This window comes from Helianthus annuus, chromosome 3 (assembly GCF_002127325.2).
Source record: "Helianthus annuus cultivar XRQ/B chromosome 3, HanXRQr2.0-SUNRISE, whole genome shotgun sequence".
Taxonomy (NCBI): Eukaryota; Viridiplantae; Streptophyta; class Magnoliopsida; order Asterales; family Asteraceae; genus Helianthus; species Helianthus annuus.
This window is the reverse complement of record NC_035435.2, coordinates 174,471,766-174,484,582: the sequence shown is the minus strand read 5'-3', so window position 1 is coordinate 174,484,582 and position 12,817 is coordinate 174,471,766. Positions and strand designations below refer to the sequence as shown.

At 37.0% G+C, this 12,817-nt stretch overlaps 1 protein-coding gene across 1 annotated transcript; it reads right to left on the bottom strand.

Moving 5' to 3' along the window:
- Window positions 1–2,068: 2,068 nt before the first annotated feature.
- On the bottom strand, window positions 2,069–2,624 carry LOC110932652. Its single transcript, XM_022175973.1, has 2 exons — window positions 2,459–2,624; window positions 2,069–2,322 (listed from the first exon to the last, which is right to left on the bottom strand). The coding sequence occupies exons 1-2, from the start codon at window positions 2,622–2,624 to the stop codon at window positions 2,069–2,071; spliced, it is 420 nt and encodes a 139-aa protein (XP_022031665.1).
- Window positions 2,625–12,817: the final 10,193 nt, after the last annotated feature.

Sequence of the window (12,817 nt, the reverse complement as noted above, 5' to 3'; positions counted from 1 at the left end):
ACAAATCATGAATTTGGTCCTTAAAGTTTATATTTCACGAATTTGGTCCCTAATGATATTGTTTGCTTTCAAATATATTCCTTTTAACTCTGTTAAATTTTGATGAAATAGCTATATATTGTTCTTTTAAAATTACAAATTAACCTCGTTTTTAAAGTTGTTGTCGTCATTTTATAACATTGTTATTTTTATCAACTATTTACTTTTATGAGATGCGGTAATGAATTTTTTTAGGGAAATAAGAGAAGTGCGGTAATGAATTTTTTTAGGGAAATAAGAGAAGTTAAACTACATATTGCTGTAAAAATGCAAATATATATCACTTGTATGTAGCTTGTAAATTTTATTACTAATGACAAAACTTAAATACATTAAATTGTTAAAAATATTTAGAAAACTTTGTAGATTTTTTCAAAATTTATAAAATGAAAAAAAAAATAGTGCAATTTTAGAACCCAACGACCAATTTTGATTTTGTTTTTAGACACGCTTTTCTCTCTTTATCCGATATCTGAGTGTGTAAAATGGTGTCCCTCTCAATAAGTTTGAGGGTTTGAGTCCCATAGGGGACAGTGACGAAGATTTACATGTAAGATTAGATTAGTGTTAAAAAAATCTTTACGGAACCGGAAACTCTGTGAAGGGAAATAAGTACAGCTCATGTAACACCCCCGTGCGCTTTAATTATTCTCTCTCACTTTAATTATAACGAAAGCGTAGAATGTCGACCTTATATACAAACTACTAAGACCATCCGTAATGGTTAACGACTCCTAAAAGACATTTTCCGGCAAATCAGCATCATAATGTCCCTTTTAAAAAAGATGTAATGGTTAATGCCTTTTCAATCATTATTTTCCAATTTTATTCTTCTCAGGCCTTATACTAGAAATGTACATCCCTCTTCATGCCCCTATAAGACCATTGGGTATGGGGGAGGATAGTCTCCAAAGGACTATCCTCCACATAAGCGCCACGTAGGCAAAGGAGAAGGACCCTCACCTCGGAGACTATCCAAGGGTGTGGGGATGCTTCTCCTCCATTTTTTATTATTATTTATCTTTTGCCATATTAATTAAAACAAAGTAAATAAAAATAAAAAAAGTTACATTTAAATAAAAACTTAAAATTACATTTAAAATAAAAATCCTAAAGCTACATTAATAAAAAAAAACCTAAACTTAAATTAAAAAAAAGCCTAAAGTTACAAATAAATAAAAAAACTACGCGTTGTTTTGTCCGAGACTCCAAATGTGATCGATCAAGTCCGATTGAAGATTGACATGTGTGAAATCGTTATGTAACGAGAACCTGTTCAAATCTTGTTGTTCTCCGCTAACCGGAACATTATTCTCCTCCACCGCGTTCTCGTCATACTCACAAATTGCATGTCCTTCGTATTCGAGGATCATGTTATGCAGCAGAATACAAGCATACATACAGTATCGCAACGTTTTGGGTCTAAAAGCGCGTGCTGGGTTTTCAATAATATGCCATCTTTGTTGGAGAACCCCAAAACACCGTTCAATATCTTTTCTAGCCGCTTCTTGAAACTTGGCAAACTTCTTTCTTTTTTCATCCGCAGGATGCCTAACCGTTTTAACTATTGTAGAGTATTGTGGGTATATTCCATCGGCAAGATAATACCCGCGTCTGTACTCCACGCCCGAAACTGTAAAACTCGTATCAGGACCGACCCCTTTTATAACATCGTCAAAAACCTCTGAATTTTGTAGAACGTTGATGTCGTTATTTGAACCAGGAATACCAAAGAAAGCATGCCAAATCCATAGGTCTTGAGACGCAACAACTTCTAGAATTATTGTTGGATGTCCCTTATCGCCTCGCGTATACATTCCTCGCCAAGCGGTAGGTCAATTCCGCCATGGCCAATGCATGCAATCAATGCTCCCGAGCATGCCTGGAAAACCGTGCCTTGCTTGGTGTTGTTGATACAAATTTTGAACGTCATTGTGATTCGGTTTTCGCAAATATTTTTGGCTGTAGAGCTTCACCACAAATTTGCAAAACTTGTATAAACATTCTCTAGCATGTCTTTCGGACATCTTTAAGTATTCGTCCCAAGAATCGGTTGTCGTCCCATAAGCAAGTTGACGAATCGCCGAGTACATTTCTGTAAGGTGGTGAAGCCCATTTTGCCTCTAGCATCGGGTCGCATGGTAAAAAACGGGTGATAAGCGGCTAAATCGTCGGCGATACGTAAGAAAAGTCGACGACTCATTCTGAAACGGCGTCTAAAAATAGCCTCCGAGTACAGCGGCTCGTCCGCAAAGTAATCAACGATTAATCTTTGGTTAGCACCTACAAGATAACAAAATATATATATGTATATATATATATATAACTTATAATTAAAAAATAAGAGTAAAAACATAAACTTAAAAAATTAAGAATAAATATATAAGAATATAAATATAAGAATAAAAATATCACTAACTTTCTCGGTCTCGCTCGATGTGTGGGTTCCTGTTTCGTGGTTGTGACGAAACCTCCTCCTCCTCTTCTTCTTCCAAAATTATTTGTGTCGCCTCTACCACCTTGTTTATAAAAAAATTTACGGCTTCCATGGTGTCCGTCGAACCCGATGAAGAAGAAGATGACATGGTGTATTTTTTAGAGAAGATTATGTGGGTATTTTGTATAAAAAATGTGGGAGTTGTTTGGAGAAAGTGGGTGAATTTTGGTATAAAAATGGATAGATATGTGGGTATTTATAAAGGTTTTAAATTAATTTGATTTTTTTTTTTAAATTGTTGCAGGTTAACGTTAGAGGGGCCCACCCCCATTCACTTTTCAGCCCCGTCTTGACCGTCTGAAAACCGACGCCAAAGCCAAGTCGGGCCCCTTGGGGCGGTGTTGGACGAGCCCAAAAGAGGGGAAGGGCCTTTTAACGGTGCCCATACCGATTGGTCTAACCAGGGTCGTCTTCGAAAATAAAAAAAAAAATTATCCATGTGCGAGATAAAAAAAATTGGGCTCTTATTCGAAAATCTCCATTTAATATAAACTTATTAATCACTAAAATTTATGTGGATGTGTTAAATAGTTATTTTTAGTTAAGTTTATGAAGTAATATTATTTATTAATTAAAGCGAAAGATGCACTTGACAAAATTAAGTATTAAATACCACTAACAAAAAAAACAAAAAATAAGCTAAAATAAAGAATTTGGAGGCGACATTAGAACCCACATCTCCTTGTTGTTTAAGCAAGACAGTAACCACTAGTAAAAATGCTCATTTATGTTATCTCTCGATTCAGTGCGTATATATTCTATCTTATACAATGTAAATTTTATACAAAATTAAAAAGATTTGGGCCCTCAGAAAGTTTCGGCCTTGTGCCGTCGTCCACACCACACCCCCTACCGGCCGGCCCTGCCTATAACACCCATTAAGACCGTGGGGTATGGTGGGGCTTGGGTTGGGGCATTTGTTGACACGTGGAATGTGAGCCCCCCCCCCCACCGCCTAGTGACGTGTCCGCGGGGTATGGCGGGGCGTGGGTTGGGCTAGGGTTGGGTGCACCGCGTGGCAGATTGTTAAAAAAAATACGAAAAATTTATAAAATTCACACAACATTTATAAAAAAAACCTACAACTTCATTAAAATTTTTAAAATTACATAATCCTAAAAATTACATAATTTCTAAAAATTACAAAATAACAAACCTAGAGCGTTAGATAAATTTCAAAAAGGGCGATCTTGTCGAACGCCTTTCGCTCTTTGCCTCGAAACTCTGTGTTTGCCACCGCCACCCGGTCATCGTGGCTTAACTCGCCGCTCGGAACAGCTTCGTAGTAAGCCTTGAAACAATCGAGCTTGGGCCGTAGCTCGCGCCATTTGTATTGGCATGCGTTGAGGTTGTGGCTGTCGTTACCGACGTTATGTCGGTAGGTTGCGAATTCTTCCGGCCAATATTTTGTTTGGCCCGGTTGCCGCCCCCTCATAGCGTCAACGACGCTTGTGATAAGAGCCAATTCTTCCTCGTGAGTCCAAGATGCCATGTTCTTTGTGGAATGGGGGGACCAGTGGGTTAGCGGGTTCGAGAGAAGTGGGTAGCCGGTGGGGTAACGGGTTCGTGGGATGGGGGGACCAGTGGGTTGGGGGTTACATTTTATAGGGGTTGTTGGGAGACCCGGGTGGCGGTTTGGTTTTCCCCCAAACCGTTTGAATTTAAAATTCAAAATTTCAAAAGGCCGCTATGACATGGCGGGGTGAGCGAATGGGAGGCAGCCAGCTAGCATGTCAAGACCCCCCCACGCCCGGCTTGAAACCCAAGCCCCAAGGGCCACGCCCCAACCCAAGCCCACCCGGGGTGGTGGCTTGGGCGTTTTCCCCCAACCCAAGCCCCATACCCCATAGTCTAAGCATGGTTTGAAAATATTTGTCAGGGGTGACTTCGGGAATAAGTCTGCCAAAGTATCTTTTAACCTGATTTGCCAAATGCCGCCTTTTTTGGGTCATATTATTGGCACACCTGACCTTCTAAATTGACATCCTTAATACGGGTCGTATTACTTTTTCAATTTCCCAATATAGACTGATGTGTCAAATCTTGTCTTTTTTACTAGACCTATACGGGTCGTATAGGCCTATACTGGTCGTATTGGTTAAGGTTTTTTTTTTAAAAATTTATACATTTTGTGGTTTTAACAAAGTTTTCTAAAAAATATTTTTTTTTTAAATAAAAACTTCCTTAATTTTTTTAAGAATACCATTTACAATGTAGTATAGTATAGATAAGGTATAGGTCATGTACGAGCATGGGTCGTATTGGTTAAGTCTTTTTTTTTACAATTTTTTTTATACATTTGTTTATGGTTTTAACAAAGTTTTCTAAAAAATATTTATTTTTTAAATAAAAACTACCTTGATATTGTTTAAGAATACCATGTACAATGTAGTATAGTATAGATAGATGAGGTATAGGTCCTATATGAGCACGGGTCATATTGGTTAAGTCTTTTTTTTACAATTTTTTTTATACATTTGTTTATGGTTTTAACAAAGTTTTCTAAAATAATATTTTTTAAATAAAAACTTATTTAATTTTTTTAAAATACCATGTACAATGTAGTATAGTATAGATGAGGTATAGGTCCTGTATGAGCATATATAGGTGTAGTAAATGTCCCGTATATTTCTTTTAATTATTTTTAAAAATACCATGTACAACGTGTAATCCAGAGATCGGTCTCAGGTGGGCATAAGATCCGTTGGCCCTATTATCGGATATGTGACTCCATGGAACATGTGATTAAGGTAAGTCTGCCGTAAAGTTGCAGCTTATTAAAAGTATAAATCAACTCCAATCCTTTCCTGGTCAAATCACGCACTATAAAGTTTAAACTTATCGTGTGTTGTAGTTTGGAAACATGACCGAATAGAGATCTGAATAGCAAACTGTGGAGAACTTGTTTGCGTTATCCTTCAACATAAGCTAAAATACTCTAAAATACTCTAAAATACGCTAAAATACGTTAAAATACGAAGAAATACATGAAAATATGTTAAAATACGCTGCAATATGTTAATATACATCCTATTACAAAAAAATAAATGAAAATACGTTAAAATACGCCGAAATACGTAAAAATACCCTAAAATAGGTTAAAATAAGCTAAAATACGTTAGAATACGCTCAAATACGTCAAAAATACTATAAAATACGCAACAATATTTTAGAATACGTCAAAATACGCAAAAATACGTCAAAGGACGCAACTAACGATATTTCCACACACATATACATATAACATGACACTATGGAGTACAAGTGGATTTCAAACAAAACTGTACGTAATCATAGAATACGATATTCGCACGCAACCGAACGACACCGAAACGACATATGTTGAAGGTATACGTCATAAAGCGACAAAATATGCGAAAGTTCATGTGACACCTGTGTCACTCCAACCATCAAACAAATGCCAAACCAAGGAAATATTGTATTTCATACTTGGGATTTGTATAAATATGTGTATGCTTTGCACATATCAATTCTTGTTCAATTTCATACTCTACAACGCTTTCTGGAGAATTATACGCAAACTGGTGCATAAACGTACTCAGTTTAATGCGACAAATACTCCGGGAGACCATCATACACTTAACATACCTTAAATAACCTTTACATAACTTAGAAATAAGTTTTGAAGGCTTTGGTATGGCAAAAACAAGTTAATTCGCTTATAGGGACTAAACTTGACAAACTGCGAAAGTATGCCAATTTGAACTGTAACGAACATTCCGGAACGTGTCCATAAGTTAAACATACCATATATATATCCTTTACATAGCTTAGAAATAGGCTTTGAGGGGTTTGGTATGCTAAAACAAACTTTTGGATCATTCAGGGACTAAAAGTGTCAAAAAGTGCATAAGTTTGCACTTTCGCGCATAACTCACGTTCTGAAATACATCCGGACATCCAAAAATTTATGTAAGCATCCTAATATTATGCCTTAGTGTTTGGCATGAGAAAAATCCATTCGTCGCGTCATTTGGATCGTCTTTCACGCTTATGCGCATTCCGTCGTAATTAAGCGAACATCGCGATCGTACGGCCAAACGAACCGACATCCGACATATTTTTGGGCATGTTTCATGTCCACAATGTTTAGGCATCATTTTAGGGCCTTAAAGATGACTTTACAGGTCTTAGAAGGGCTGGAAATAGCTTAAACACGCAACAGGGACCAAAAGTGTAAATTCTGCAAGTGGTGCAGATCAGAGGGGCCAGGCGGCCCGCGTAAAGATTGCCCAAAACATGAGGCGGGCCGCGTGAACATGTCTGACAGAAGATTTTGCATTTAATGCAGAATCTGGCCTTTCGTTCGATCAAGGGGCGATGCCTTTTCACCCAACGAAGAGCCAAGGGTCAAGTTCACTGAACTTATCCACTTGGACACACGTACGCACGAGATCAAGGCACGATATTCGATAAAACGATCCTAACGGTTCCACTTTTCCTATAAATACCCCCCCCCCCCTTTAGTGTAAAATTCACAAAATCAGATCTTAGAGCTCTAAGTTGAAACCATTGTTTCATACCTGAGCTATTTGGTCTTGATTAGCACTCGGGGACCCTCCGTAAGTCTTCTTTCGCTCTTTTATTCGCTTTTCGAGTCCGAAAGTCAACGTTTTGTTGACTTTCTGCATTGACCAGCTTTTGGTCAATGTGAAGTTCATGGAACTTCATAACGTGAGCGTGATCACGATGGTTATGGTCCATAGTGACCATACCTACTGATTACCACGTTATCTAGGCTCAGTGACGAGTCGTAGTTTCGGCCAAAATGCGCATTCTTGCGTATTTTGTAACCAAACTACTCGTGGGCATCAAAGCCGTTTGTTTTGATGCCAAACCTGTTTCTAAACTTAGTTAAGCATGTTCTAACATGCTTAGCTCGTCACTTTTAGTTTAGTGCTTATATAGGGTCGTAAGGTAAGCGATTTAAACCATCGCTTATACTTTCGAACCCGACCCATTTGATCGGTCATTAGGACCCGACCAAACACATTTGGTAACCATAGCTATAACCTTCCGAGGTTATACCGTGTGGTCGCAATGTTAGGCGTTCCGAACGCGTTCTACGCGAACGACGCGTTAGGGTAGCATAAGCTACCTAAACGGGTCGTGACGGACCGTAAGCACTTAGATTAGGTTTCATTTTAGTATGTAGGCTTTGCTAAGCCATATTACACGAGTCTCCATACTCGTTTGGTTTACGAACCCGCGTACTGTCCGATCCTTCCGATTTGGTCCGGTATATTAACATAAGCTACCTATTAGGTGCCGTTGATATTCCGTGATTTTTAGCATTATCCGGTTATTATATAAGGAATCCAAAGCAATCTCAGGTGAGTACATAGTTCCCCTCTTTTACTGTTTTCTGAACTGTTTTGGGGTGAAGCATGTGTACCTATCTGTTATTTTCATGATTTCAAAGTATAATTGATTATACATGATAGTATTTATCTTTTGACAAACTAAATGACTATCTATGGTTTAAACACTGATTTCTCAAAAATTACAAAAGTAATTGTTGGAATAGTACTTATTTTGTTCACCAGACCGATTGGTAGTATGATATAGCGCTATAGGACTAGACACCCCATTCCTGTTGTCATGGAATGTCTGAAACCAATTTGTTTCTCCATCCAAATAGGGATTTCCTTTGTGGTATCCTTATAGTCTCAAAGGTGTAGTTTGATGCACCAGGTCTGAATGAATTCTTAAATCGCACCTTTAAAGTATAGTTTGATATACTCTCATGTGTGGTGTTGTACAGAACCAACATATATTTTGTAATCATCCAAAGCATATTTTGATATGTTATTTACAAACCAAGACATAGTTTAATATGTTATTTATCACATCCAAAGCATATTCTGATATGTTACTTACAAAACTAAAGCATAGTTTAATGTGTTATTTATAAATCCAAGGTATACCTGTAATATACTACTGAAAACTATTATTTTGAACAACTAAAGTATATTTAATATACTATCTATCAAACGATTTGGTTTTGGTTAGTGTTTAGATAACAGAACGAGTGTAATGTGATGAAAACATGGTAGATACGCCGCTGGTACTTCTTATATATAAGTGTTTTCATTGCATTACATACCGTGGCGTTATTTAGTACACTTGGGTTAACAATATTGGAACTGAAATATATTTTAATATATTACTTATTCAACTTTCTTAAAACCAAGGTATATTTTATATATACCATAAACGTTTTATTAAAACATTGTTTTTCAAACAAACTTAACTTATACAAACTCATTTTACATGGTTATTCAGTTAACCATACATTATTCTCTTATTTATACATATCATCTGATCCTATCGTTTTTCAAATGATTTACAAGACAAAGCAAAAATACGAGGTTCATGACTAAACATTTTCTCAAACTCAAGTCATGAATTCCGTTTTCACAAAACCTATGTATCTCACAGGCATTTTTATGCTGACGTACCTATTTTTACACATGTTTCAGGTGCTGTCTTGAGATGATTGTTGATGCATGCTACATTTAGGATGGACTCGTGCCTTAGCAACTTTAAAACTTGGAAGATCATAGTTGTACTTATGTGATTGTAATAGAACAACGAGTTCATTTAATCAATAAAACAATATTTAAATTTCCATGTGTTATGAAACAATGATTCTGTTACAACACTCCCCGACGTTTCCGCCACGTTTTGTATGTTCTACGTGGTCGGGGTGTGACAGTTCAGCAAAAAACGACACGTATACGCGTCGAACCGAGGGAAACACGATAAAACTAAATTTGAAATAATGTCATATACGATCGTATAGGCCTATGTCTTATCGTATACCGACTTAATACGCATCGTATAGGCCTATACGATGCGTATTAAACTTTGAATATTCTCAAAAATACCCCTGAATTTATCAGAAAAACAGGGGTATTTCAGTAAATTCATCGATTAATACGCATCGTATAGGCCTATACGATGCGTATTAAACTATAAATTTCTCAAAAATGTGTTTCACATCGAGGGTTCCATCATTACAACCACTTGTTTTCAATGGGGATGTAATGTAATGATTCCTCTCAATTGAACAGACAGACACTTGAATCGTCACGGAAGTACTGAACGAGTCTAGAACACTTGTAATCCTCAACCGGCTTTGAAACCGGATGGAATCTATTAAGAAACTGTTCGATTTCACGGTGAGTGGAGAAATTAGCGATGGAGAAACTGTTCGACACAGACATGCATCAGGAAAGAAGCATATAATGATTCCTCTCAATTTAATAGACAAACACTTTGTAACAATCCTCAAGAAACCCGACACCCTCTATTATTTTCCCGACACCTAATATATTTTAAAATATTCATATATGTCTTTAAATATACCTCGTATGTGAAAACCGAGCCCAAAATACAATATAGCATTAAAAATAAATTAAAAACAAGAAATATTAAGTTGAGGCGGGCCGCGTAGAACCCACCTCAACTCCTACGCGGGCGGTATAAAGGTCAAGACCTGATTTCGTTGATTTCTTTAGTTTAGGCGGGTCGCGTAAGATTTTCGATTAATTAACGCGGGCCGCGAGGGTCCCAAAATCTGGCACGGCCCTGGGCCGCCATGTGGCCCAACACCCGGACAAGCTAGTTGATGACCAACTAAGCTACGCAGTTGACCGGAGTCAACGCGGGCCGCGTAGGCCCTGTGCTTGTGTTACGCGGGCCGCGTGAGGACCAGATTCAGCAACTATAAATAGATGGCCTCGGATCTCAGTCGAAATCGTTCAAAATTCATTTCTCAATCTCAATTTCTGAATAGTAGAGATAGTACGCGGGTGTTATACCCCTAAATAGCGAGGTTCTGCTAAGATGTAAGTATCATAACCCCTGGAGACGTATTAGATACTCTGCCCGATTGATCTAGGGTTCCGTAACGGCTGTCGTGGTTCTGCCCGACGTAGTCGTTGGAATGCCGTCTCGGGGAGGGTATTACTAATGTTAAAATGGGTTATTATACTAACACGCGTGCATTTGTGTAATTTATAGATTATTCCCGGGAAATCCTTACTGAAAACCCTAAAACAGCAATGTGAGTAATCCTCTTTTTGTTAAATGTTTTTACAAAACCTCACTTAATTAAATATATACTAAGCAGTTATTGAGTATTTGTAAGAATATACAATTATAGTGGGTATGTTGGGGTTTTGTATACAAAATTTGTTACTGGCGTGGTAACATTTCCACAAGTTGAGTATGACAGTACCACTAATGTTAATTGTTATATCTTGGAAACAAATGTAATTGCGGATGCGCCTTCAAAACTGTAAAATGATTGTTATTTCAACTTGATTAAACTGGGATTCACTCACCAGTATTTCCCACTGACAAAATGTTTTCAGGTAACAAAATGTGAAAGCCAAATAGAAGCCAGCTGGACAGCACTGAAGGCTTGGAAAAGTGGTAATAAAGTCACCTAAAAGAAATATATTTTTTTCTTAAATAAAAATAGGATTTATTCCTATGACGTGTGTATACTGAAAACTTGGGTTTTACCCATGTGTTTAATATATTGGAAATGTGGTATTTTACTCTGATAAAATATTTCCTAACTACGGTCCTGATGAAAAATTCCGTTGCCAAATTAGACAATAACGTGATACCACCGAAACTGGCTCGCGGCCGCCCGTTCCCGGGGATTTGGGATCGGGGGTTGCGACACACTTGCTTCATAGGACTCACTTGAATCGTCTCGGAAGTACTGAACAACAGAAAAATAGCTTCGGTTTCATCAACTGCATCGTTTACCGTGGAATGCATTCTTAGTTCTGTAATGCGCATCGTATAGACCTATACCTCATCTATCTATACTATACTACATTATACATGGTATTCTTAAAAAAATAAAGGAAGTTTTTATTTAAACAAATAAATATTTTTTAGAAAACTTTGTTAAAAACATATGCATGATAAATTTTTAAAAATGTTTTTTGTTTAAAAAATAAAAGAATTCTTTTATTAAACTTTGTTAAAACTATGATTAAATGTTTACAAAATTATGTAAAAAAGTTTCTTATATAATACGGTTATAACATAGATAGTACAGTATAATAAACATGTACGTAACCTATACGCATAATAAATTTATATAATACGGTTATAACATAGATAGTATAGTATAATAAACATGTAGCAAACCTATATGATATGATAAATTTTTAAAAATGTTTTTTGTATAAAAAATAAAAGAATTCTTTTATTAAACTTTGTTAAAACTATGATTAAATATATAAAAAATTTTGTAAAAAAAAAACTAAAGCAATATGACCAGTATAGGCCTATACGATGCGTATTGAAAAGTCAGCCGCCAGACAAGAACTGACACATGCAGATTTGACTTTTGAACCAATACGACCCGTGTAGACCTATACGATGCGTATTAAAAAAAATAAGATGTGTAGATAGAGAAAAGGGATGTGGCATTAGATTTCCCCCCTTTTTTTATATCATCCCCTGGCCATTATAGATGAAGTTAACTTATTTTTTATTTATATTGTATGGTCATTTTAACTTGTTCAAGTCATCAAATCTTCAATCCAATAAGCCACCATGGTTTCAAATTTTACCATTTCGTTCCTAAACCTAATTTTGTTAGATGTTTATGTAGAATGACATATCTGTAATATATAAAACGCTAAAACAAGGATTTTTTTTAGTTGAAATTGGATTTTTTTTTAATTATAATATATCCTTTCATTCCAATCATCAAGGCAAATTACATAAGGATAACAGGTAGACGAGAAACAAACTGCACCGCCATCCCCTTCTGAATAGAAAACTCTAATCTACTAAAAAAAGTATCGCCCCTGAGGGGTCGAAAAGTTGTTGTGGACCACACACTAAACTCTAGCCAAGAACCGAACCGCCTCCGGCGCCAAGGAGCCGAACGTGTCAAACGCCAGGGGACAAAGGCACGCTGATTATCCTCACAAGCTTTCGCGTGCTTTTCCACCTTCTTTGACTCTACTTTCAGTACCGCTTGCCCCGCCACAAACTAATTTTCCCGTAACTCGGCTAGGGGGATATACTTGTGAGATCGACACAAGCATGTTTTCCGCCCTCCCAACCAAAAACTAGCACGTCAGGGGTGGACCTCCCTTCCGCCGGGTCTGTAAGAAAATTAACCGGTGCCTCTTTCTTTGCCGAGATCCCTGCTCGTCTGAGAATATCCATTAACGTGTCTCAAACAAAGTCATTGGCGATACTTAAACCTCGACAACT